Here is a 26,865-nt window from a genome sequence, read left to right as displayed (position 1 = left end):
GTTGGAGAGATGTATGATAGGTGATACAAATGCATACGCCTCTTGACAATGACACTTTGGATGGACATGATGACCATGTCACAACTCCACCTCTTCTTGTGGATACTCAAGTCACAGGACTGAGAGATCTGAGAGATCACTGAGATATACAAGAGAGTGCACTGAGATATACAAGAGTGTAAATACTCAAAGTATATAATATTCTTCTATAAAAAGATTCTTATGTACACTAGTCCTGTATCAGGCAGATGTATACTAATAAATTTTGAATAATAATAACTAAGTTACTTAGAGAAGAGACTCCTTCCTGCAGAAATGTAGTACTGAAAATGCACAGAATAAAGAGAGCTACAGAAACGGGTAAAGAATTGCAATCACATGGTCAACAACATGTGCAAACTATTCCTTCAGTGTGCTTCTTCCTGCCCACCCTACTGCTAATCCCCCACAGCCTCCATCCTTTGGTTCCTCTAGCTCGTGGGGTATCCAGGGTGAGTCTTTTAAGGTAAACTAAGTATGCCATCTGTCTTAGTTAGAATTTCTATTGCTGTGCGGAGACACCAGGACCACAGCAACTCTTATACAGGAAAACATTGAACTGGGGATGGCTTATGGTTTCAGAAATTTAGTCCGTTATCATCATGGCAGGAAACATGGCACCATGCAAGCAGACAGGGGGATGGAGAAGCAGCTGAGAGTTCTACATTCAGATCAGCAGGCAGCAGAAAAAGAACTAAGATCTCAAAGCCCACCTCCAGTGACACACCTTCTCCATCCCTCCAACAAGGCTACACCTACTCCAACAAGGCCACACCTCCTAATAGTGTCACTCCCTGGTGACCTAACATTCAAGCACATGAGTCTATTGGGGGCCATTCCTATTCAAACCACCACACCATCCTCCTAAACATCCTTCAAGTCTACAGTGAGGACAAAAATGACCTTTCTAAGCCCTTCAGATACCGTGCTCCCTGCTACAGAGTCCGTGTGATCAGAACATTGCACTGTCTCCCCTTCAACTCCCTGTTGCTGTTCCATTGATTTCTCAGCTCATCCTCTGCTTCTCTTCAGCACGCCCGAACTTCAATGTCTCTCATGCAGTCTTTGGCATGCCACATACCTCCCCATCAAAGCACTAAGATCCCAGCAATGCCAGCTCCAGTGCCACACAAATGTGTGCTGAACAATGAGCAACACTCTAGTTTTAGATGTGTAAAGTGAAACCCACGTCTACTTTTCTGGGTGTGTTTTTATCTACTGTATTTGGAGAGTAAGAGCCAATGGTGTTCTGTGGGATGTTCCTCCACAGTGCAGTGCAGACTTTGGATCTATTGTCAGTTGCACCAGGTTCTGTCAAAGAAGTGCACACCATTCATCTGAACAGCATCAGAGGACTGCCATACCAGGTGCCTCTTTTTCTCATCCTTGTTGGTCCCTCACAGGAAGGGGGACACATATATACAAAACTAGTAGATGATTTAAAAAAAAAAAAACAAGCAAATGCAAACGAAGTTCTTCACAGATACAGGGCACATTGCTTCTTTACCCTAAAATTTATTGTCCAGATGAACCATCAAGCCAAGGTAAGAGAAAATAAAATTTCAGACTATCTAAATGGTTTAAACACATCTCCTGATACTGAATAACCATATGATTTATCTTCCACGCCAAGATCTTCTGAGAGATAAAATAAAACAATTAATATGATGTCAATACAAATATAAACAAGGACATCCCCCCACACAACGAAGAATGAAATCTCAGAAGCAGAGCACAGATCCAAGAGTAAAACAAATGGAGAAAAATGGGCCCAGAGAGAAAGGAATTGGTACAATTAATACAACAGCTATCATGTGTTAATGCAAAAGTGGAAGTTTCTTCTGTCTATATGGAAAGCAAAACAAATAGAAACACAGGATACAACAAAATACCTTGCAAGAAAGTTAGAGCAATTCCAGCTACCTAAGACACAGACAACAGGATCTCAAACAAGGTCAGAACATGTTCACTGTCCAATGTCACTTGCTTACTAATAAAGGATGACATTGTTTTCAATCATGCCACTAGATCTTGTTAAAATAATAAAGTCATTGTTTTTAATATTTCATTTTACTTTTAATTCACTATAATCTTGTTCATATCAGTGTATTCTACCTCAATCCTATCAAACAAATCTATGAATGGCCTCACACTGTTCCATGTAACATCTGTCTCATATGTCTTCCCCACACATGAAACCATAGGTTTGGGGTTGTAAAGGTCTACCATGTGGGGGCTCTGCAAGTGCTGTGTTACTGGACACAATCTAAATGCTCCCCAAATAACCCTCTATCTGAAGGGAAACAGACAGAGCCATCAATATAGGTCAAGTAGTGGAACAAATGGGTTTTTTTTTTTTTTTTTTTTTTTTACAAACATCAAATTATCGTCCATCTGAAAATCTTATTATATCAGATGTAACTAAAAATAAAGTGTGCATCATGTGTGGAATACGAATCTCTGGGTCTTCATCCCAGAGTGTGTGAGTTGCCTGTTTCACTTGTACTGAAGAAGGTAGAAGAAAAGAGGGGCTTTGCCTAGCCTCAGATCTGTTGGTTAGGGACTTCCGGCTCCCTGAGGAATGAACAAGAGTGTGGCAAACCAGTCCCTTTTGTTCATATCACCCAAGTTCCATTCGAAATGTACATCATGTCCTGATTTAACTGAGTCACAAAGGGGACCCACAGGATTGCTGCTATTTCATGAATACATAAATGATTGACATTTACTTTGTCCTGGCGTGGGACGGCACTTGTTTATACAGCATTTTTTTTTTTTTTTTCATTTTACAGATTGGGGATTGGGAAGAATTCAAGACAAGTCAAATAACTTGATTAGCATGTCACTAAAGCAAACAAATTATTGAATGAATTAGTAAAAGAATAAATACAAATACACTGGATTAGGTAAGACCAATCTTACCATCCTTGAAAGAACTTTCCAAATTGGAAGTTATGACTTCTCCTTCTTCCTTATTCACACGAACTTTTGTTAGTAAGTCACCTGCTTCTCAGGTCCATGGGACTTGGGCCTCATTTAGGTGCGGAAGCTTAGTTTTTAGTTTTAGTTTTTAGTTTTTAGTTTTTAGTTTTAGTTTAGTTTAGAGTTGTGAGTGTGCCTCTTTAAAATTAGCTACATCATCAACAAGAAGAAGGAGCTATGACTTCCAATTTGGAAAGTTCTTCTTTCATGCATGGAAAGGGTTTGCTAGAGCCTCAGGGGGCCTTTGGTAGCTGCTGCTCCCTCTGCTGCTGCTGCTGCTGGTGGTGGTGGTGGTGGTGGTGGTGGTGGTGGTGGTGGTGGTGGTGGTGGTGGTGGTGGTGGAGGTGCTGCTGCTGCTGCTGCTGCTGCTGCTGCTGCTGCTGCTGCTGCTGCTGTTCCTGGGGTGGTCCCTCCTGCTGCTGACCCCTGATGCTGCTATTGATCCCTGTTGCTCTTGCTGCTGCTGGTCCCTGCTGTTACTCCTGCTATTGCTGACTTGCCCTTTTGCTGTTTCGCTGGTTTGCTGGATTGCTGGTTGGAGATAGCCTGAAGATGGAGATTGGACTTGCCCTAAGGAACCGGACACCCCAAATGAGTGGGAAGTAGTCTAAAGAGGTCTATACTTTCTTTCTCCTCTAATCTTCTTTCTCTCCTACCTAGTGATGGAGCAATTGTAAGAGACTGGAATAGGGTTGGAAGGATGGTAGATAACAGAACCCAATAAAGTAGCTCGAAGAAGTACACCACCAGTTAATAGCTCCTCAACTTTTGGTGGGATTGTTTACCACCTTCTTGCCCGGTATGCTGGAATTTTATCTTGCTGGAGCTTGTGAACGTTTGTGCAGGCTGTTACAGTCACAGTGAGCTCATTTGTGGTTGTGTCTTTTTATGTCTGGAAAACAGTTTCTTGATGTTACTCAACACCTCTGGCTCTTACGATCTTCCACCACCACCATCACCACCATCCTTCCACAAAAGACCTTTGAGCCTTGGAGTGAGATGCAAATGTCCAATTTGGGGCTGAGTAGTTAGCCTACAGTCTTGTGTTTTCTGCAGGGTGACCAGTTCTCAGACTCACTGTCAACTGGCCTCTACTTCAAAAAGAAGTTTCTCTGATGAAGGTTGAGAAATGTTCTTATCTATGTGAATATCAGTAAGTCATTAGAAGACGTTTTGATAAAATTTAGCATAGTAACAACAGTATTGGATTTTCCTCTGGGCTTAGGATCTAGCTAGCCACAGGCCTATCTAATAGTGGCAGGTATATTGTTTCATCTTATTGAGTAGGCCTTGGGACCAATCAGGAAGTAGTTTGCTACTCACAAAACTTTTGTGCCACTATGGTACCAATGGGCCTATCTTTTCATGCCAGTCATTGCTGTAGCTTTCAATGTTCATAGGTGGATGAGACTGAAGCTTTCTTTTCTCCTCCAGTAACATGTTTAGCACCTTCTAGTATCATGAACACTCACTTTAAGTTTGCAGTTGAACACCAACTTGATGTCTCTGTGCTCTATGATTTAAGTATGTAATGTCTTCAGCAACAGGCCATAATGTATATCCTGCAACTCTTGGGGTCAATGTGACCCCACTGGGAAATAACAGAAAAAAAAATAACCATTCCTGGCTCTGTGGTTTACATTTGTTAGCATGGGATGTCTAAACACCCCCAAAACACGGTTCTTTAAGTAGGAGAAAAGTTCCTGACTTGATATGATAGATAACTTTATGTACTAATTTAACTGGGCCACAGAGGACCGAAATATTTGGTTGACTATTATTCTGTCAGTTTCTGTGAGGGTGTTCCTGGGTAGTATTAACACTTTAATCAATTAATCAATAATCTGAATAACACAGATGGTCTTTCCTCACACAGACACGTCTCCTCAAATCCACTAAAGGCCCAGATGTAATACAAGGCTGAGGAATAAGGAATTTTTTTTCTCTGTGCCTCACTGGTGATCTGGGCTCCCGTCTTCTCCTGCCTCCATACTTGATCTCAGCCAAGAATTTACACCATTGTCTGTCTTGCTGCTTAGTGCTTAGACTCAGAGTAGAACATCTGTTGTCCTGGGTCTTCAGGTTCCCAACTACACGGCTTTTACTTCTCAGCCACCAAAATGGCTGAAACCAAACCCCCATAGTGAACATACCATTAGTTCTGATTATGTAGACGAGCAGCATTAGTGGCTCCAAAGTAACTTAAGATTATCTCCCAAATGAACTACTTAAATTAAAGCCCTTGTTTCTGGAGAAATCTCTGGGAATTCTGATAGGAAAGTCAGGGAGTGAAAAAGGATGGAGGGCAGACAAAAAGTAAGCAAGTTGCCAAGGAAACAACTCAGGCTTATTACACTGGGGATTCTGGAAGACTGTTTTGTTGTTGTTGTTTTGTTTTTTGTTTAAAAAAAAAAAAAAAAAAAAAAACAGCCCCAGAGTAGTTCTATGTCCACCAGTGACTGAGGAATGGCTTCAATCCAGTCAATGCCCAATTTGACAAAAGCAAACCTCCAGTGGCCACAAAAAGCTGGTGGGTCCTAATAGCCCCTGATGGGTTATTATAAGTAACAGCATGTTACTCATATTTAGAAGTCAGGCTAGCTCGCTAATAAATAAAAAGTGTTCAAAAATGTACAAGATACCAAGAGATCTACTAGCAAAGATGACACAAAACTTACCCATCTCCCATCTTGGTGGTTATAGACTAATATTCTTGACTTAAGATGTAGCCTTCTGTGCTGGATACTGTACACATCATTTCTGAGCCCCAACAGCCTGGCAAGTCAAGTATGCCCCTAATTTTGCAGCCATCGAAAACTAAGGCATAGAGACTTATTCAAGGCCACTGTCCCTTGAAGACATTTCATTAAAAAATTATGTATCAACTTAACTGGGCCATAAAGTATCCAGATATTTGATTGAATATTCAAGGGGTTGATATTTGAGAATTTTTGAGAAAGCACAAGCTCACCTGTAAATATGAATAGCGCTGACAACACAGCACACGAAATGAGGAAGACCTCTTCTGTAGACCCTCTGTTCTTCTACTGTTACCCTGAAGACACGCTTCTCCGTATCTCTAGTTTCATTGTTTCCACAGTCTAACAATAGACAAGCCTCCCCCACCCCACAGAATCACACCCTAACATGGCGGTTTGAGCTTCCCTTCTACTCCAATTCTGGAATTAAATAAGAAGTTCACTCGGTCAGTGTTCTCTACTTTCCACTGAAGCAACGTCTTAAAAAGAAAAGGCTCAAAAGAACACAGCCCACAGAATCAACTAAGCAGGGCTCATACTGATTCACAGAGGCGGAAGCTACAGTCAGGAAGCCTACATGGATCTGAGCTAGAGCCTCTGTATATACTTCATGGTTATGTGACTGGGTATTCTTGTAGAAGTCCAAAGAGTGGTAGCAGGGGCTGTCTCTGACTTATTTGCCTACTCTTGAGACCTGACTGGTTTGCCTGCTTTTCCTCCTACTTGACTGCCTTGTTTGGCCTTGATACGAGGGCATTTGCCTGGTCTTATTGAAACTTGTTAAGCAGAATTTGGTTGATAACCCTGGGAGACCTGAAAGGAAACAAAGAAATATCAGATCTAGAGGAAAGGGAAGTTGGAGAGAAGGAACTGAGAGGAGTGGAGGAAGAGGAGAAACTGGGATCAGAATGAGAAAGAGATGATAGATAGATAGATAGATAGATAGATAGATAGATAGATAGATAGATGATAGATAGATAGATAGATAGATAGATAGATAGATAGATAGATAGGAAAGAAAAGGCTCATTTCCTATGCATCTGTATAATATTTAACCTGATTCTCACCATCTAGATGAGAACCCACCTCCTTAGCCATAAAACCAACATAAGGGCTCTCAGGAGGACCAATCAAGCAAGTAGGTCTTTCCCTTGAAGACCAAAACTAAACAGCTCAGCTTCATTCCAGGGATACACACTGGAGACCCAGATGCTGCTAGAGCAGGCCAGACCCTTCTGCATACCCAAGAAAACACTTTTTCAACTAGGCAGTATTAAGTATCTGTTCCTACTCCATTCCGTTCAATAAGCTTCTGTTAACTGACCACAAGATACAAGAGAATGGGAAGGCATTGATGAAGAACGTGCTGTAGAGACGGGAGACACAGCTGAGCACCATCTTCAGGTGAAACTACGTGTGGAGTCTTAGTTCATCTTCTCACAGGCTCTCACTTCCTTCTACTGCGAGCCTTTAATACAGTTCCTAATGTTGAGGTGACTCGCCCAACCATGAAATTATTTCATTGCTACTTCATAACTATAATTTAACTATGGTTATGAATTGTAAACAACTGACAGGCAAGTCCCAAGGGGGTTGCAACCCCTGGGTTGAGAACCATTTGAAACAGTTTAACCATCTGACTTCAACTTTCTGTCAGGAAGAGGTAAAACAATCAACCCTGAGGATTAACCTGTCCTGTTGCCAGTCCATCATGCATTCTGGGTCTGTCTACAACCTGTCATGCATTTACAGAGGACATCTCCTTCTCTTTGAAACATTGTTCTTTTTGAAACAACTCATAGTGCAACACTTTTTCACTATTATATTTTATTTTATTTATTTTCATGTCTTTCCCAGGGCAACACTCCCTCTAGTGTCTGTATAGGGCTCTCTGGTTCCATCCTTGGTGTCCTAGATGAAGACCAAAAAAGGAATGCCAACCAGTCACTGACTGCCCAAAGATTAGTACAAATTAATTAGTGCATTTTTGTCAACGTGATCATTGTGGGAATACAAACGAAGCTGGCTGCAGATATCTGTGAATATTCTGTTTTCACACCATACACAGCTAAAAGAAAAAAAAAATGGAGCATGAAGGTCTATCCCCAGACTTGGGGATAGTAGCATCTCGACACTGAGGCCTCTGCTTCCTAAGCAGCCACAGTAGCCCAGTGTTCTCTTACTTTTGAGAAAGCTACACACCTGACTGAAGTTCTTCAAGAAATGTCTTGTGATTCCTGTGAGGTGTAAACACTGATGCCCAAGCCAGAAGAAGTTCCTCCTGTTTCTCTGATCCCTTAACCCTCTACACAGTAAAAAGCCCTGGGAAAACGTTCCACTTATTCCCACTATTTACCTTCAGGCTTATCGCTGCTTCTAAGGAAAATTCTGAGTATAAGTACTTCAAGGAGCTGGAGCCCTGTCAGACAACCCGTTGTAGGTCTCCTCTACTGTTCCTGTCAGCACTACATACAAAGCAGACATCATGGAGACTTGTGTGGGAACAGAAAGTATAGGATGTGACTGAAATGAGCATCCTGCAGATGATGCCTGTGTCTCACAGAGGCTTTACCATCATTTCCTTGGCAAACTGTGAGCAAGCCGTTCCTTCCTCTGCTTCAACATTTCCATATGAAAATCAAGAGAGGAGTTGCTTCAAGACACAAAAGCAGTACCTAACCGGACTGGAAAATGTCTCGAGTGCTTGGTACATATGGGTCAGATACTTCTTTTAAGCACACTGCCTTGCATAATCTCATTTAAAAATCCTTTCAACTGACCAAGTGAAGGGTGCCCCTTTGTACAGGCAGAGAGAAGGTAACAACATTCTAGTGCCACATAGCTATTCAGAAATAGAGAGAGGATTGAACCAAAGCAGCTGGCTCTCAAATCTACTTTTCACATTCTCTGTCTATCCATTCTCAATAAACCCTGAAGAGGTTTGCATTCAGGATTTAATCCCTCTACAAGTATTAGCTCACACATATGATAAACCATATGCCGTATGATTTACCCATGCAAAATAAGCTCACATTCTCCATCATGTGGAATCCCTAATTATCCTGTATAACTTCAACTCCAGCTTTTTCCCTTAAGCTACATTTTCTTCAGCATTTGTGAAGACACTGATTCCTACTTAGAAATAGACGGAATTTTATTGACCAATATCCCTGAAAGGCTGGCCTATCTGTGCTGCAAATCCCTCTCATCTCACCCAAGGGGAAAACATTTCCCCTTCCTCCCAGCATAGACCTAGTATTAAAAATCTACATGTGTAGCCCTGAAGTTTTGGGACTTTGTCTATAATTACGAAGGCATGATTATTAGTGTTCTACAAAGAACCGCATTTCCATAAATAATTAAACTCAAACAATCACAACAAGCAAGCAACTATATTTGATTGACTCACTAATTCAAATAGCCAGGTGATTTGCCAAGGCTCCCTCCCATCAGCAATTGTTGGTCACCTACAGCTCAGCCAACATTAAGGAGTTCATTATTTATTGTCTCTAGCCGCTGCAGTGGGTGGACAGAGTGACAGTGGAAAGGTGGAAAGGTTACAGCGTGGATGTGAAGTGTCTACGTGTCTACCCAGGCTGTGTGCTTGAACACTTGCTCTACTCGCAATAACACTTGCAAATGACAGGCACTCTTATGGGAGGTCATGAGACCTTTGTGATGGAAGGATGGCTTTCAGAGGAGGTTCACTAGGGATGAATCTTTGAGGGATTCAATCTGCAGCAAGCTTCTGTACTTCCTTCCCTGACTCTGATGATGTGTCCAGCCACTTCATACTCCTGCTGATATGGACTTAGCTGCCCCTGACATAACCACTCCTGCCACCATGCCTTCTCTGCCATGATGGAATATATCCTCTGTACCCTGAAGCCTAATGCATTTTTCCTCCCTTGAATTGTTTCTGTGGGCCTTTGGTTACTATGATGTGAAAAGCATTCCAGGATTGAGGAATCTATTCCGGTCTTGCATACAGTCATTCTAGGGCTCAGTGTACTCTACCTATTAAATGGGTAGAACTAACCTTACCCAAGTAAAAGCACATGGACACTTCTGGAAGGAGAATTCTTTGTTAACCTGAAGAAATAAGGAGAATATCAAGAAGGAATAGAAGAGTTTGTTCTGAGAGAAAAGAACAGTTGGGGTCCAGCTATAGGATATGATGTTGCTGTCTAAGCCTTGTGCTTTGTCCAGTATCGAGTAATTTGATAAAGACAGTCCCCAAGAGCACCTCTAACCATGACATTCCTTAGGTATACGATTCCTATAGTATCTCCCACTGTGCTTCTCCTTCCTTAAAGCTCATAGCCTCAAAAAATCACTTGACAATTAACCACACGTCACCCCCATAGCATCTGTCTTGTTGTCATGTGATATTTCACTTTACAGAAGTGCAGGCTCACATCCAAAGCATACAAAAGGGACCTTGGGGCAGATGCTGTCGGGTCTTTGTTTTTCACCTCTCCATCACATCCCCATTGTGCCCCAGTAGCCAGAACAATGGCACACGAACCTCAAATGCTCAGCAAATGGCTGAACAGCCTGTGAGAGTAGATAGCTAATGTCTGAAGCACATGAGAAGTCAGGACCACTGGCTCTTTATTTCTATCCTCTGTCAAGTGGAGTAAGAATCACACTGAATTTTGTCATAAAGTGTATACATAAGTGGCCAGGCATATGTCTTCATTAGTAAAGTGTTTACATATGACACCACCTCCGAAGGTACCAGTCAGCAATCTTGCTCCCCTAAACATTAGAGGCTGTTGTGGATGCTGTCAATTTCCCAGCAGAGCTTGATAGTAAGCCCCTATAGCTGAAGACAAAATATTCTTACAAACATGGAGAAATTAAGCTGGCACTTGCCTGGAAGCCTCACTCCTACTAGCTAGTCTTCATGGTGCAATACACACTGTTAGAAGAGACAAGTAATCATCAATTTGACTCAGCTACAAACTCTGATACAAGGACCAACCTGGCAAGACATACCCACTGGTACAGTAGTGGTACAGATGTTGTAGGAGTAACCAACCATTTTCGGATTGGATTTTAACACCACTGCACAGCCAAGAAGCTGTGGCTAGATAGTTCATGGGACCTACTACTATTCTGTTGAAATGACATCGCACAAGACCTGAGTTCAATACCTAGCATACACATAAAAAGCTAGGCATGCTCTCACCTGCTTATAACCCCAGCATTGGGGAGACAGAGACAAAAAAAAATGACAGGAGGTAGCTGGTTAGCCAATCAAACCAATCAATGAGCTTCTGGGCTCAATAAAAGATCATATCTCAAAAACTAAGGTGGAGCGCAATTGAGGAAGACACTCAACATTGCCCCCGACCTCCCTACATGTACACACATGTACAGGCACCTATGTATGTGTGCACACACACAGAGACTCACACATGATCATGAGCACACAACCGAAGAAATTCTCACATGAAATAATAAACTGCACATTTATATTCAGTGTCATTAAGATATGGTGTTAACCTATTTGTCATCTGAGGGTAAAATGATTTTCCCTTTTCCCATAGTTTGGACACCATCTAGCTCCCCAGAGCAAAATGCTACTGAGTCATGTGACAAACATACGAACAGAACCCATAATTGGTATGGAACACTTATATAACTTAATGTTTCATCCCTCATCCTCCAAATACTGAAAAATATAAGATTATACTAACAAATGGTCAAATATGTGGTCCAGTGTAAATTCTGTAAGTCATAAGTAAAGAGGAAGTAAATGTTTCCTGGGAAGTTTCTATAGAGGCCTGTCTGTGTTCGTGTCTTGGACTGAGCCGTGAATGGGTGCACTGTAACAGGGGCCATGTCTCAGGTGGAGGATGTCTTGGAGCAGACCCAATCAGAAACCTGGGACAGGGGACAATGTCTACAGAGGAGTTGACCATGGGACAGTCAAGTCATGGGTTGCAGAAGTAGACTCAAGACACTCAACACACGCAGGTGAGAGGCCTTTAATGCCACGACATAGGACTTTGGCTACGAATTCAAGAAGCCAGAGGTCCTCACACCAGAACAGAGACACACAAAACAAAGCCATTCCTGCTTACAGTGTCTGTCAAGTGTCATATCTGTGACGATGATTTCAAGTTTCTCTGTAGATTGTGCTCCATGAAAGTGGGAAGTGCTATTCACTCATCCACTGATTCAAACATCACTAAGTATCTAAGCAAGGCAGAACACCCCTTGCTGCAGTGTCTACCTCTGCTAGCAACACACACACACACACACACACACACACACACACACACACACACAAGAGAATAATGTTGGTTAACTAAACTCCCTTCATGCCTCAGAGTCAGACTCTGCATCTTCAACCTCTTCTAAAGGGTCTCTGGTCTCCCAAATCTGCTAATGAATTGTGCTTTTCTCCCTGTAAGAAAATCTCTCTCACCACCCGAAAGGCCAAGGGAAGAAGATATAAAGCAGGAAATCTTCATGTGGGTAGGCAGATCAGGCCACAGGCTTCAGATGACTTGCCCATCTGCACCTATCCTTGAATGAACTGCCGGCCTCCGGGGATGCACCTTGTGTCTGTGTGTTAGGCTTTGTTGTACTTCTCTGTGGCTTGTCGGATGACTCTGGTCCATAGATCTCTGCTCCCAGATAAATAGAATAAAAATGCTTCCTGAGCTTTCTTGCCACTGATTCCACCAACCCCTGACTCCTAAATCCAACACAATCGGAGAAGGCACCACTCAACTTTCATTCCTTGCCAATCAAAATGCAAGTTCCAAAGACTCTATTTCAGCCATCAGTAAATAGAGCCTCCAGATGAAGGCATTTGCTTTTCTCCTCACCTTGGAAACCACCACAGGCTCTGAGAAGCAGATTAGAGCCAATAACCTAGTCATCAGAGGACTCTTGGAGCAGACAAACAGCCTTGGCACACCCCTCCTCCCCTCGTCCCCACTCCTGGTGGACAGTGACCAGGAGCAATTAGTGCTGTTGTGTCCCAATGTGTTTCCTAGCCATGTCTCAACTGAGACGCCTTTCCTTGTAATATTAATTAAAAACAGATTTTTTTTGGCAAACCCCTGAAGAACGGTTTCTGCGGCAGTCTTCTTTATTAAGCCTCAGAGGAGGCAAAATGCATTAAGATATTGTGACCCTGGAACGGTGAAGCCTAGGCAATCCAGCCAAAAGCTGTTTGAAAAAAAAAAAAATCTGTTTGCAAGCCATGGTAAGATGCTCTAGTGAGTGAAATACAATGAATCTGATCAAATCTGTCACAATTTTTGCACATTAGGAGTAAATATTTTAGATAAAAGGCTAGCTGCATTTCTTAAGGGTAGAAAATTCCCACCCCCGTCGTATGTCTTCTAAGCAGCTCCAGGTCTGGCAGGGACCTGCAGTGACCCAGCATCTCCTCATGTCTCTTCTCTAAGGCTTCAGGTTGGGCACATTAATTGAAAACTACCTGCCAAGTCATCCCAAGCAGACACACCACAGAGGCTGCAGGCTGCAGAGGCTCTGTGTGCTAGCTGCTAAGGGGAAGTGGTGCCTGACCTAAGGGAGGGTACAGATAGGAGATCATCCAAGAGAAAAGAGGTAGGAGTGAGCTGGTTGTGCCTTCACAACTTCACACTCTGCAGGGCCATCTGCCAACTCACTGAGCAAGCAAGGAAGCCTCTTCCTCCATCTGAAGGAAACGGACAGAATAATGTTTTCCTGTTTCTCTGTAAGCCACGGGGACTGGGTTCCCCAGGGTGTTTGTGAAACACTCTTCAACCCCCCACCCCCACCCCCACCCCCACCCCCGTTAGTCAGCTGGAGACAAGTGACAGGCAGGAACAAGAGTAAATCTCCTCCAGGACTGAGGCACCGAGGCCATGGCTACCCACCTTACCCTAGCCAAGGCAGTGTGATCAGAGTCAAGCCCCACAACTTGATGTTCCTCTCCTCCTTTCTGCCTTGTCTGCTTGCACCTCATTCTCCCCCCGCCAAGCAAACCCGCCCTAGTTATTATACCAAAGTAAGCATTTGTCCCAGCAATCAGAAAGGGGCCAAAGGTTTTGGGTGTGTGAGTCAGCTACGAGCCCACTCCTGGGGACAGTTGGCTGTGCTCATGGTCAGCTTCACTGCTCCAGCAAGAACACAGCAGCCCTGTCTGTGTATACAAAGATCTCTTCTTGGCCCTATGCTCCTGAAGTACACACTGAGCCAGGAGGGCGGGGCTGAGGATGCCCGGCTTAGACATCTCTCGCTGCAGACTCTACCAGTGTAGAGCTCAGTGTTCAGCGGCTAACACCCACCACCACCAAAGAAATCCCTATCGAGAGGGCTGAAGCTCACCACAGGCACTGGGAAAAAAAAAAAAAAAAAAAAAAAAAAACCCACAGAAAAGTCCAAACTGCTAATACTGGTCAGAGGGACTGTTTAATGCTTTGAAAGCCATAAGAAAAGGTGGAATTAATTGTCTTTTAGGACAGAAGACCCCGATAAGACCCGGTGACATCTCCCTCCACATAGAAACACTAGTAAAAAGACCTCTTCACCTTCTCTTCTTGCTGTTGGCAAAGGAGGGATAAAACACTGCTAAAGTTGCTCCCAGCAACTGTCCCAAAGAGTTCTTCCTCTTCATAGAGCATCCCAGGCTATGAAAAGGCTGGTTCATAGATGGCTCAGATCTCCACGCCCAACTGGTCTGCTACCCAGGACCTTTGTCCCTGTATCGATTGAAGAGGCATTTCCCCAGTGGGCACAAGCCAGACCATCCCTCACTCAACCGCCCTGAAGCTGAACAGAGAAGGCCATGCATGTCTACCTGTTTGTGAGAAGTACTTTCTCTCTAAAGTCCCATCTCCAGGGCCTCTGTCAATATTTTTAAATGACTCTTAAAATTAAAGCAGAGATGAAACACTTCCGGCTGAGTGAATTTAATGATAAAGCATGCATATGTAAGGATATCTATCCCCTCCTCAAGGAGGAGAAAACCAAGAACACTCCCCACGATTCTTAATTATCCAACTTAAATGCAGTCGGAATTCACAAGCTCTGCTTCCAGAGAATTATTCCTTCTTCTCTCTCTCTCTCCTTCTCCCCCCCATCTCTATATCTTCTTTCCTCTCTCCCTTCCCCTCTCCACACACAAACATCTCCTGGGGACTTGAAAGTGAGTCTTCAATCACCCAGTCCTGCAAAGGTGCACCTCTGTTCATCCTCCTCTCCAAAGCTCTCCAATCTAAGACTTGGGGGTGATGGAGCTATCTTGATGGACATAGGCAGATGAAACCATTAGTCACCAAGCTGCCCTGTGTATTTCCACGCTTCTCCTTAGAACCCAGCATCTGGTACCCAGGTTTTGCTGCCCCAGCCCCACCCCCACTGTGTATCACTGACAAGGGGTCAATCTGTACTTGGTTACTGCTTGTGTGATGGGCTCTGCAGCCCCCTGGCTTTCCTGTTATTCAATGCTCAGCCCCTGTGACCCCCATGCTCTGGTAAAATAAGGCAAACATTTCCCCAGGAAGTCTTTTCAAAGGCCAGCCATGAAGGGACACACAAAAGAGACAGCACTTCCCATTAAATGAGCTCTCAAAGCTGCTTGTGGATCCCTAGTCCTCTTAATGGAACCCTGCTCAGCTCTAAGTCTGGCTCTCAAGTGAACTGGAAAGTCATACCAGAAAAGAAAAGAAAAGAAAAGAAAAGAAAAGAAAAGAAAAGAAAAGGAAAGGAAAGGAAAGGAAAGGAAAGGAAAGGAAAGGAAAGGAAAGGAAAGGAAAGGAAAGGAAAGGAAAGGAAAGGAAAGGAAAGAAATGATTTGGCAAGGCCAGGTGAAATAGCATAGCGATCACAAGAAGAAAGAGGTTTGGGGGAGCCAGTTCTTGCTGGGAATATTGAGGTAGAGTGAGCCCTGTTAAGCATGTTCTGCCCTGCCCGTGGCTGCCCAAATTCAGCTGGACACCCCATTCCTAAGTCCTGAAGCCTCTGGAGCTGATTTAAGGAAGGTGCCACCTCTTGATGCAACAAAGTCTTCAGGGCCCAGATGACAAGGGAAAGGGGAAGAGATGTGCTCGGAAAGAGCAGGGTCTCAACTTTGATCCTGGAGTCTCTGAGCCCTTTGTGAATCAGGACACAGAGGCAAAAGTGAGTTTTCTGCTCCCTCGCTCTTGCGAGCAGCGCAAGCACAAGGATGAGCAATAGGAAAAGGGTGTGGAAATTTGCTTCACGCCTTAAACTTTTTTTCCTGCCTGCCCCCACTGGAAAGCCTTCCAGCTTGGATGATGCAGCCCAGCTCCCAGCCTGGCTAGAACATCATGCACTGAGCAGCGACCCCAAAATGAACAAGTGTTCTGCTGTCCCTCTGGCCTCAATAGCCCTATCGCTCTGGTTTCCTTCACGTGACCCCGGGGCAAAAAGGGAGCTCCTCCAATCTCGGGAAATTTTGTAGAGATTTCTCCACATCAGCCCATGTTTACACTCACAAATTCAAGCACCCTTTCCTCAGAAAAGAAAAAGTCGCTCTCCGCTCTCCGCTCTCCGCAGACCTGAATGAGAGAGAGCAACCACAGATCCCTTGCCAGGCAGCTTTAAGACACACTTTCCTCTTAGCCCTCCAGACAGCCTCAATACTGGGATCTTCAGTAAACAGATGCACACACCATCTTACAACAAAACTCGGCTAACCTGTTGGGGGCGTGAAGTGGGCAGGACAAACCCCTCTCTAAAAGTCCTGCCATTCTGATTCTCCTTCTGGACCCTAAGAAACTATTTGCCCCTCGCCCCTGGCCCCTCGCCCTCGCCGGTTACCCTCGGGCTGTCAGGAAACTAGCGATCCGTGCCAGATGGGTACTCACACTGCTGTTGTGTCCCGACCAGTGCACCATGGCTTGGTTGTGAGCCGAGTCCCCGGTCAGTGCAAAAGACGTGCTGGGCAGCCGGAGCTCCTCAGTCGCCGCCGGTCCTCCAGTCCGCATCGCCTTCACCTCCTCCCGGGAACCTTTGGTGTGAGGACGGCTTCCTTTGGCACCATCTGCGGGAGCAGTAGCCCAAGCGTCCCCGCGCTCCAGGGTGCTAGGGGGCTGCGCCCGGCGAGTCCTCCTCGCGCTGCCCGCCTGGCTGGGAGCTGGGATGCCCCGGACCCACCTTGCGCCTTCAGGAGACGTTCCCGCAGCTTCAGTCGGTATCTCCCCGCGGCTCGCCTGGGACAGTAGCTCTAGCCTGGACCGGCGTCTCGGTGCAGCGGCTCTCCGTGCAGATGCCAGCTCCTCAGACCACCGGTTCTCCGCTGCCCGTGGCAAAAGAGAAGGCAACGCTGGTGGTCGCGAAGCCGGGGACACTAGGCGCCCGGGACCTCCCGTCGTGCCCCAAGTGATCTCGGCGCCGGCCAGGACCCACGTTGACAAGAGTAGCAGCCCCGTCCGGGCGAGGGGCGCCCCGGGCCAGCCTGCGGGGCGCTCAGTGCCTGCCGCCTCCATCCCGCTGCGGCTACCCCGGCTCGGGCTGCCGAGTGTGTGGCGCCCGCCGAGGTGCGGGTCCGGCGGAGGGGGGCTGGGGGGATGCGCGCGCCGGCAAGCGAGCTAGAGGCTGTGTCAGGGGAGTGAGGAGGGGGCAGCCGGGAAGGAGGTGGCTCCGGCTGGAGCGCTTCGCCTGTCCCCTGCACTCTTCCCCCTCTGGATCGCTTGCTCCCAGGTCCAGAGGGTGATTCCAAAACCCAAAGGCAATTAATTACTAAATGCTCCCTAGATGCTCTGGCGGGTTTGATGCTGTTGTTGAAATGCCCCCCTCCCAAATCTTTCCCACCGACCTCTTTTAGAAATTTTGGGGAAAGGGGTGTTCAGAGGAAATAACAAAATCCTCTTTTAAAACAAGCAGTGCTAGCCGGATCCTGGAGGAGCGGCTCACAGCAGACCCTAATCCAGAGTCTCTCGGAAATCCAACCTCCAGCCAGCTTCGGGCGCGGAGTTGGGAAGGCGCTCCTGGCTGCGTTTGGGGATTCACTCTTCGGGTCTGTTCTTGGGAGCCGGAGCCGGCGTTCGGGAAGTATAGGGTCTCCAGGAGGAGAAGGAGGAGTAAATTGTTTCCACTGCCAACTGTTCTCGATCGGGAGACCAGGTCCAGCCGGGAGCTTCCTCGCTGAAGCCAAGCGCGGGATGGACCCACGACTCTGCTCTAGGCTCCCCGCCCCCGGAGGCCTGCGCCCCCTCCCGGTGCGGGGGCGCGGGGAGTGCGTGCGTGCGCGTGCGTGCGCGCAGGCGAAGGAGGGAGAGAGGGAGACCAGGGTGTTCCGGGGCTGGCGGGAGGGCGCCTGTGGGGGGGGGTACCTGATTGATCTGGTGGGGGGGGGTTGCTGGGTGTGCGGGGGCGCGCTTCTCCGTGCGTGCGCGTTTACACGAGCTTGTGTGAGATCGGGGCGGGGCGGAGCGCGAGGTGCGCTCTGGCCGCGGGTGCTCAAGGATCTCGCATAAGCTTTTTGCACATCCAGAAGCCTGTGAGTGGTCAGAGGCAATGAGGAGAACAAGGGTAGCATCCCTCTTCCTGAGGCACCCACGGTCCCCCAGCATCCGGGGAAGTTATCAGATTAAGCTGCCTGGAGGTCTGGAAAGCGAGCTGGAAAGCAGCAGGATGAGGGCTGACTTTCTGAGGACCCTACACTAGATGTGGGAGGACAGTTAGTAGAGCTGCTGCTCCCACCGGGGAGATCTAGGTCCTATTTTCCTGCCAGGGACTGCTAAGGTCTTGCCCTTCTGGCCCCCAGACGCGGTTCTGAGGAGGGCCAGTTGTTTCAAAGTGCCCGCCACTATTTGGAAGGTCCCCTGCCCAACGCAGTGTGGATTTATCAGGGCCCTGTCCCCCGTGGCAGGGTATGCGCGCCTGATGCGACTGGGACTCTTCCAGACAGCAGGAAGACAGAGACTTTGGTGAGCAGGAGAGAGGGGAGCTAAGCTTGAGGACCTGCTGGAGATGCAGCTTACAATCTTTAGGACAGGTGGCCTCCAGAAAACACCTGGAAAAGGATCAGGGTGGTGGGTCAAGGCTGAGTGAGAAGCACAGCTTCCACTTTGTTCCTTCTTCTTTGGAACTAGAAGAGATTCTTTGTAGGCGAAAGCTAGCGATGCAAGAGGAATTGTGGTTGGAGGTGTGAGCGAACAAAGCGGGGAAATGGAAGAGAGGCGGGGAGAGGATGGTGAGAAAGAAGAAAAGGAACTCTAAGAACGCCCTTGGAAAGATCAGGTGTGCCGCGATGCGAAGGCGCCTGGTTCTGGGCCTGTGAGGGAAGGATGAAAGCTAGGGACTCCCGGGAGCCCTCACCTTTTGAACTTGCTTTCCCACCAAAGCTAAAATGAAGATTGAGAGAGGAGGAGATGACTAGGTTGGACAAAGAAGACAGAGACAATTCCCACCCAGAGTGAAATGGACCTGGTGTTCGTGGATTTTCCCAGACGCGGGGCAGCATGTTGATGTGGGAAAAGTTGCGCTGGAATCAGAGCTGGGAGAGAATGGGCTATCCGCTGGTGCCCAGCGCCCCTAGCGGAGAAGGCTGGGAACTGCAACCGCAACCTAGTGAAGTTTACCTCCTCTGGTCTTTTCTATGATTTAAGCGATCTGGTCTGTCAGTTCACCTCTGAATAGAAGTCTCCCCACGAGAAAGGTGCTGGCCAGTTTTCGCGCGCCACTGTCTCTACCCCCAACACATACACACACACATACACAAGGAAAGCAATCTCTGAACGTCTAAGAAAGGTTGCCTTTCTCTTCAGGAACATCTACCCCTGTGATTCCCAAGAGAGATCTTCCAGGCTGATTCAGCAGCTAAAATGTTGAGGGCGAAGGTGTATAGAAGGGGGTGACCGTTTCTACTGTGCCAAAACCTCTCCCAATAAAGTTTTTCTTTTGTTTGCAAACATGTTAGGACACCCCTACTGCCCCCTACCCCCGGCTGCCTTCAATCACATTCAGTTAGCTTCTCCTGTCACGGATGAGTAAGTACATTATAAAGAAAATATTTGTTTTGGCTCACAATTCTAGGAACAGTGGAGGTCAAGACTGGACAACCACATAGGCTGAGGTGTTCATGCCTGTCACGGCATGAAGGATGTCATCACAGATGCATGTGAGTGGCTTTACAACAACCCATGATCTCAAGTATTAATCTAGTTCTTGCAAGATCTAGAACTCTCTCAAAGCTACATTAGTTATGAGGCTAACAGTCCCACTGCCCCAATTTTATTCTAGTAGGGGAACTAAGTCTTTCCATGAGTTTTGGCAGGAAGAACCACATTCAAACCAGAGGATATGCCTGCCTATGCTATAAAGCATGTGCATCAAGACCCACCAGCACCCTGCAAGATCTCAGTTACGTAAACACACGGCATGCAACCTTAACACTTTCACCTAACTCTTAACACTTGTCAGTTCCAACCTAAAGTGGCTTCTCCTGATCTCTGCCGTTCATTCCCAGAATCAAACACTGTGGTGATTCTGATTCATAGCATCACTTGTCTGAGAGCTGAGGTAGCCGCCTGTCATTTCCTGATCTTCAAGTCTTCCCTCCTCAGAGCCAGCCAGAATAAGGCAACAACAAGATATGAACCTCATGAGAAATTGTAGTGGATCATTTTTAAATTTCACAGTGTCAGATTTGTCAAACATCTACATTTCCACTTATGACCAACATTGAAATTGTTAAAATGTTTTTACATGTTTTGTACCAAGTATTTACAACCAAATTCATATTTTACTCTTACAGGATTTGAATTTAGGCTAGCTACATTTTGAATGTTTAATTATCATATGTAACTGGTGGCTACTGTTTTTAAACACCATAGCTTCAGATACAACTTGTTATTCGTGAGGAAGATGATGTTATGAATTGACCCCAAAATTCTTGAGTGATAAGTCACTATACATTTCTTAGAATGAAATTCAAAGTTGTGTGCACTGTTCCATCTTCATGACCCTTCTTACTGTGTCCCTTAAGGCTAGAATGTACCTTCTGCCATGGTTTTACTGTAGATTTTTGTCTGCCCACAGTCCCATAGTAGCCAACACCGGATACATTGTCACGATAATCATTTCACCATCTTCACCAAACTCTTTGTTTTCTTACCTTGTCCATTTGAAATTCAAAGAAAAGGACTGTGGTCTAAATGTTCCCGTCTCATTTGCTGGCACGATGCCTGGTTCAGCAGAAAAGGACGGGTTTATAGATAAGACAAACCCTCCCTTTAACCCAAGGGAAAAGCAAAGGAGGTCACATGGAGAAAGGATTTTGTCACCAGACCTTCTGTTCCTAGTGTAGAAAACTAGAGAAAGCAAATTATACCTTAAGTTATCCATGAGATTAGGCTGAAAGTCTCTCCAATCAGTCCTGGATATTTTTGTTGTTTTTTGTTGTTGTTTGTTTGTTTGTTTTTTGTTTTTTGTTTTTTGTTTTAACTAACCATTACAGTACACTCACACATTGAGAAAGTACTCTGCTCCCTTTTGAACACCCACTGCAGGTACATATAAAGAAGCATTTTACTTATGTTCCCGTAGTTAATCAAATAGTCAGCACCCCTTTTATGAAGACTTTAATAATTTCATTGAGAAATCTCCCCCATAGGCTCAGGTATTTGAACACTTGGTCTCCAGGTAGTGGCACTGTTTGGGGATGCTTAGGATGTCTGGCCCTCCTGTAATAAGAATATTACTGTAGACAGATGTGAGCATTCATAGCCTTGACCCACTTCCAATTCACCCTCTGCTTTTCACTTGTGGTTGAAGATGTGATCTCTCTGCTTCCTGCTTCTGCCACAGTCCCTGACACTGACTACTTCTCTGCCTGACCATGATGAATTCTTATCCTTCGAAAACCATAAGCAAGAATAAACTCTTCCTTCCATAATTTGTGTTTGGACCCAGTATTTTTATTACAACCAAAGAAAAGTAACCAAGATGTCATGGCAAATTCTCATCTAAAGACTTGGGGCCAGAAATGTGGGCTTCTCCCCAATACTGCAGCTTTTCTGGAGCACTTTCTTGAACTGGCTTGTCTTCTCACTCTATCACCTTCTTGACCTGACAAGCTGAATGCCAAGGTCTCCTGCTGTAATGGACTTCTGGACAAAATTTGTGTTCCCTTTCACCAAATGCTGCTTGATTTTATTGTTTAATGGTCTCTGAACTTTACATGTGTTTATTTTTGATAAGTTATGTAGGAGGAGCTAAGGTGGGAGGAGTAAGGAGAGGAAGAGGAGGAGTAAGGAGAGGAAGAGGAGGAGCTGGGGAGAGAGAGATGTAGGAGCAATGGAGAGCCATGCAGGTATGGAGAGCAGTCGTGGGTAACAACTTTTATTTAGGCTAGCTAATTGGGAAACAACTCTCTTTGTACGGGCATATTGCTATTGAGCATTACCAAACACATAAAGCCTTTAATTAATCTTTAAGCATTAGAGTCTCATTTTTGTACTAAGCCCGCATGGTTGGAGGGATGGTCTGGGCAATGTCCAGCCTTGTGCAGACAGTGTGGAAGATTGGCAGAGCCATCTCCCACGCTGGCATCTCGTGGGTGGCAGGGCTGGTGTTTCTGGCTGGCTGTTTCTAGCTGCAGCGGGCATGTGGCCTCTGGCCACGGAACATGGTGGCTGAGCTAGGTAGAGCCGCTGCAGCTTAGATAGTTGGCTTGACTGGTGGCTGTTTTTAAATATTTACTACAACAAAGTTATTTCATGACCTTTGTACAATTAAGAAAAGTTAATTAAGTAACATCAAAATAATCAATATTGTAACTCTGAACTTCTCTGGAGGAAACATTCATAAACAAAGTTGGAACTCCTGACAGATGCTGCTAAATGACCACTATACTAAAGTCAGGATTCCCTGACACTGTGCGCCTATGAAGACAGTAAGTATCTATTTTTGCTCAATATTGTATCCTCAACATTAGTCTAGTCTCCATACTGTGCTGGCCTGGTGCCTGGCTCAGACTGACCTGCAATAAATGTGCAACACATGAAGGAACAAATTATTGTAAATAATAATGCTTCTGCCACAACCACTAGCCAACTGTTCTTTTGATCATGCAAATACTTTCTTAACACTTTTCTTAAAATGCAAACGTTAGCAGATTTGATAGCTACTAGTGTCCTCTATGGTGTCAGATGGTATTGTAAGCAACAGAATAAAATTCTACTTTAAACAGCAAATTACTTTCATTGAATGGATAGTGTCAACTCCTAGACTGAGTTGAAGGGCTAGAAAATCAGATTCAGGGTTCTGTAGGCAAAATGAAACCTGAAATCATGCCACAGAACTGAGCCCAAAGGAATTCTATTTCAAACATCATCAAAACTAGGATGCCACAACTTTGACCAACACCCATAGACACTAAGTGTTACAGCCACCATAACTTTCTCTGTTCCTCCTAGAATCTGACTGCTACCTCTGTTGTCACCAGCTCAATTTCTAATTGCTTCTTTGTTGTTATTGGTCAAACCTGGAAGACCAGCCTTAAACATGCAGTAAAGGCTATGATTTAGGACCTAGGAATGTGGCTAAATGGTACTATTTGGTATGTATGAAGCCTTGGTTTAACCTACAATACAATATGGATGGCTACACCTGTAACCTCAGTCTTCTGGGAGGTGGACAGAGAGGATTAGAAGTGCAAGGACATTCTTTACTATAAAGGAAGTTGGGGGTCTAACCTGGGCTAAAGAGCCAGGAAACAAAAGAAGCTATAACCAACCTAAAATGAAAAATGTAGGGTAATGTTCCAGTACACAAGAGAGAGTGCATCTGTTGGGCAGCCACCAAAATAAATAAATATCCATTTATACCGTTTACCCCAAAACAATATTTCTTGGAGGAAATAGTAGGACTCAATTCACTTCATCATAAACCTCTTCTAGTAGAGAAAACTGAAACAAAATTTCATGTGATAACATTTCAAACAATACCTGTGCAGAGCTGGGTATCTAGCCAAGAAAATCCTTTTCTGCTGCAGACGCCACTGACTTTGGTGTCTATGGTGATACACTGTAACATTACAAATTCTGGCTATTGTATAGTCCTAGACCAACATGGCCTTAAGCATCCTAGCACACTGATTAGAAGTCCATGCTTTAACAAAAGTATCTGTGTTTCAGTCCTAACCCTACCAATCACCAGTACTGTTGCCTTAAACCAATTGCTTAGCTTCCTGCTCTCAACCTTCATCTGAAAACACAAGTGGTAATTACATTTAACTGCACAGGGTGACCATGAAGATCAAGTAAGTTAATGTTCATAAACCATTTGGAACGCAGATGAAGTGCTAGGTAAGTTTGACTGTGCAGATAGTTAGTCCTGTCTGTCACCTTAAGTGGGTTGAAAACACCTAGGAGACTGGGAGAGACTGCAGGTGTGCTTATGATTGTCTTCCAGAAACAAGGTGTTTTGAGAGCTCCTTAAGTCTCTGGCCTAATCAATGGACTATTTCCTTGGTGGAGACATTAATCTTGTTGCTGGGGGTGATGATAAGAACCTGGAGCTTTGGGGAAAGTGAGTCATGGAAGACTTGTCCTTTCGACTGTGTCTTGCCACAGTCTCAAGCTGCCCAGAAGTGACTAACAGCCTCCTGCATCGCTCGTTTCCCCTCCAAAATGTTCTGCCCAAGTGCACAGTGCTGAGCAATCATGGACTGAGCTTCTGAAGCATGAGCCAAAATAAATCTCTCCTCCATCAGGATGGCTGTATCATGTGTCTGGGCCATCGCTGTGTAGCAGTGAGTAACACAACCATTCTTGTTTTCTTCTTCATAACTGTTTTAGGGAGAGCAAGGGTCTGCTCCCACCTCCAGGATGAGGATGTCTGAGTCAGAGGTTGGGATGCAGATTCTAAGGGACAAAGCTTTAGGTTTGGATATGTATCTGTCTGACATTGGAGCTAAGAACTTCTCTGTGGTCTGTCTTGTATTCCTGTACACATAACACACCAAGCCATAGTCAGCATTTTAATTTTAGTATATCTGAGATGAAAGTCAGGGCTGCTCATACTGTACTTCCCTGGTCTACACACTGTGAAGACTGACACCTGTAACTGTTCCCCAGTACGAACATGGTTCTCGCACCTTGTCCTACAATCTGAGAAGAGGATGGTGATTTGGTGGTGATGTTCTTGTCCTCACATAACACTAAGGAAGAGAAAAATCAGTCTGTGGATCCCAGCCTGTGTTTGGGTAGCAAGTTCAAGCTGAAGACATCAAGCCAAAAATGGAAAGTTCATCTCCAGGAAAGAACACACTCATTAAACGGCTGACAGTCATCAGCGACTCTGTCAACATTTTCCCTGTCGTCGTGGTTCTAACGGAAAAGGATGGGATCCGTCTAATGAGCCGGATGCAGATAGAAAAAGACGTCTGGCTGGAAAGAAGGTTTCTGGTTTCCTCCTCCTGATGACTCAATGCACAGCAGCAGTTTCTTGAGCAAACGTTGTCTTTTCATAGCTTGGGCCATAGAAGCATCCAACTGGGGTCCCTGAGATTGGTGAGAGGATGGGGTAGGGGGACAGGCGGATGAGACTGGGGAGGGACAGGAGGAAGCACAAGGGCAGCCAGAGAACGTAAGATCCCACAAGGAAGATCAGGATTTTGTGAAGAAGTGGCGAGTGTTGCCTTGTGCCTTAAGACAGGAAGGAAGTGAAGGTTGAGAGGACGGGGAGGACAGAAGGGGGCCATGCTGGCTAGCTTTATGTCACTTTGACACAAGTATTTGAAAGGAGGGATCCTCAATTGAGAAAATGCCTTCACAAAATTCACCTGTTGGGCGTTTTCTTAATTAGTGATTGATATGGAAGGCCCAATCTGTTGTAGATGGTGCCATCCCTGGGCTGGTGATCTTGGATTCTATAAGAAAGCAAGCTGAGCAAGCCACGATGTAGAAAGCCAGTAAGCAGCACCCCTCCAGGGCCACTGCATCAGCTCCTGCCTCCAGGACCCTGCCCTGTGTGAGTTCCTATCCTGACTTCACTTCCTTCAATGAAGAACACTGATGTGGGAATATAAGCCAATTCAATCCTCCAGCTTTCTTAGCTTGTTTAGTCCTGGTGTTTTATCACAGCAATACAAAAGAATAAAAGAAGAAGGAATGAAAAGGAGAAGGAGATGAAAGAAGGAGAGAAGAGGGAAGGAGGAAGGGAGAAGATGAATAGAAGAGGGGGAAAAAAACAGTTCTGTCCAGTACTCAGGGTCCTCGGCCCTTTGTCCCATTCACAAAGTCAGGCTCACCCCTGGGGACTGAAAAGACTGGTTTGCCTATGAAACTGTTCAAGTGTTTCAGAGAGAGCAAATCAGGATACTAAATAAAGCCTGGAAACATACACGTGGCCCACAATTGCAAGAGTAAGGAAGTGTGGATGTGGCCAAAGCCCAGGAGCCATGTCTGCCACTAACAGCGCAGGAGTCCTGGGAGATCACACAGCAGCCACACAAAGCTCAGCAGTCAGTCTTCCTTCCACAGGCCAGGCTACTCCTCCCAAGAGGCCTTTGTGTCTGACTGCTAATCTGGCCCTTCTCACCTCTTTCTGATAGGTGCACCTTTTCAACCAGCTTCCTTTGACCCTCTGGCCTGGGTCCAGCTGTACCTCTCTTGTTTATTAGGGTCATCTTGTGTCCCTGTAGAATCATTTCCCTGGTGTAATGCCTAATGGAAACCACCTTTAATTCTCAAAACTGTCCCAGTTTGAGTAACAAATAATGTGGTCCACTCATTCATTATATATTCTAAAACTCTGCCTCTCTTCTTTGAATATAGTTGAGAATGTTTTATGTACTGGGCATCAACCCCAGGGACTTGTTCATATCAGGAAAACCACTTCATCAACTCTTTCTATACTATATTTATATGTGCTTATGTAGACAGTTAATACTTCTACAGAAGATCCTAATTCCATCAGTAAAGAGACTATGATATTTTTATTAAACTTTTATTTTGAAGTACTTGTTGATTTTAAAAAAAAGTTAGTAATTAATAACTTTCAAAAGATGTCACTGTCACCAGCATCTCACACTGACCTCCCCTGGGTTCCCCAGCCCTTGTGATCTTCATTGAAAGAATTCAGAGAAGACACAAGAGTA

The 26,865-nt window shown here is 45.3% G+C and overlaps 1 protein-coding gene across 1 annotated transcript in view; it reads right to left on the bottom strand.

Annotated features, from left to right (window-relative positions):
- Window positions 1-18,046, bottom strand: part of Sorcs3 (sortilin related VPS10 domain containing receptor 3) — a 588,549-nt gene extending 570,503 nt beyond the window's left edge. The window contains exon 1 of the mRNA XM_076924035.1: window positions 16,625-18,046. Within this exon, the coding sequence (XP_076780150.1) occupies window positions 16,625-17,245 (621 nt within the window). The 5' untranslated portion in view covers window positions 17,246-18,046. The remainder of the gene's footprint in view (window positions 1-16,624) is intronic.
- Window positions 18,047-26,865: the final 8,819 nt, after the last annotated feature.

The sequence above is a fragment of the Arvicanthis niloticus genome, chromosome 1 (assembly GCF_011762505.2).
Source record: "Arvicanthis niloticus isolate mArvNil1 chromosome 1, mArvNil1.pat.X, whole genome shotgun sequence".
NCBI lineage: Eukaryota > Metazoa > Chordata > Mammalia > Rodentia > Muridae > Arvicanthis > Arvicanthis niloticus.
Note: the sequence above shows the minus strand (reverse complement) of the source record. Positions and strands in the feature narration are given on the sequence as shown.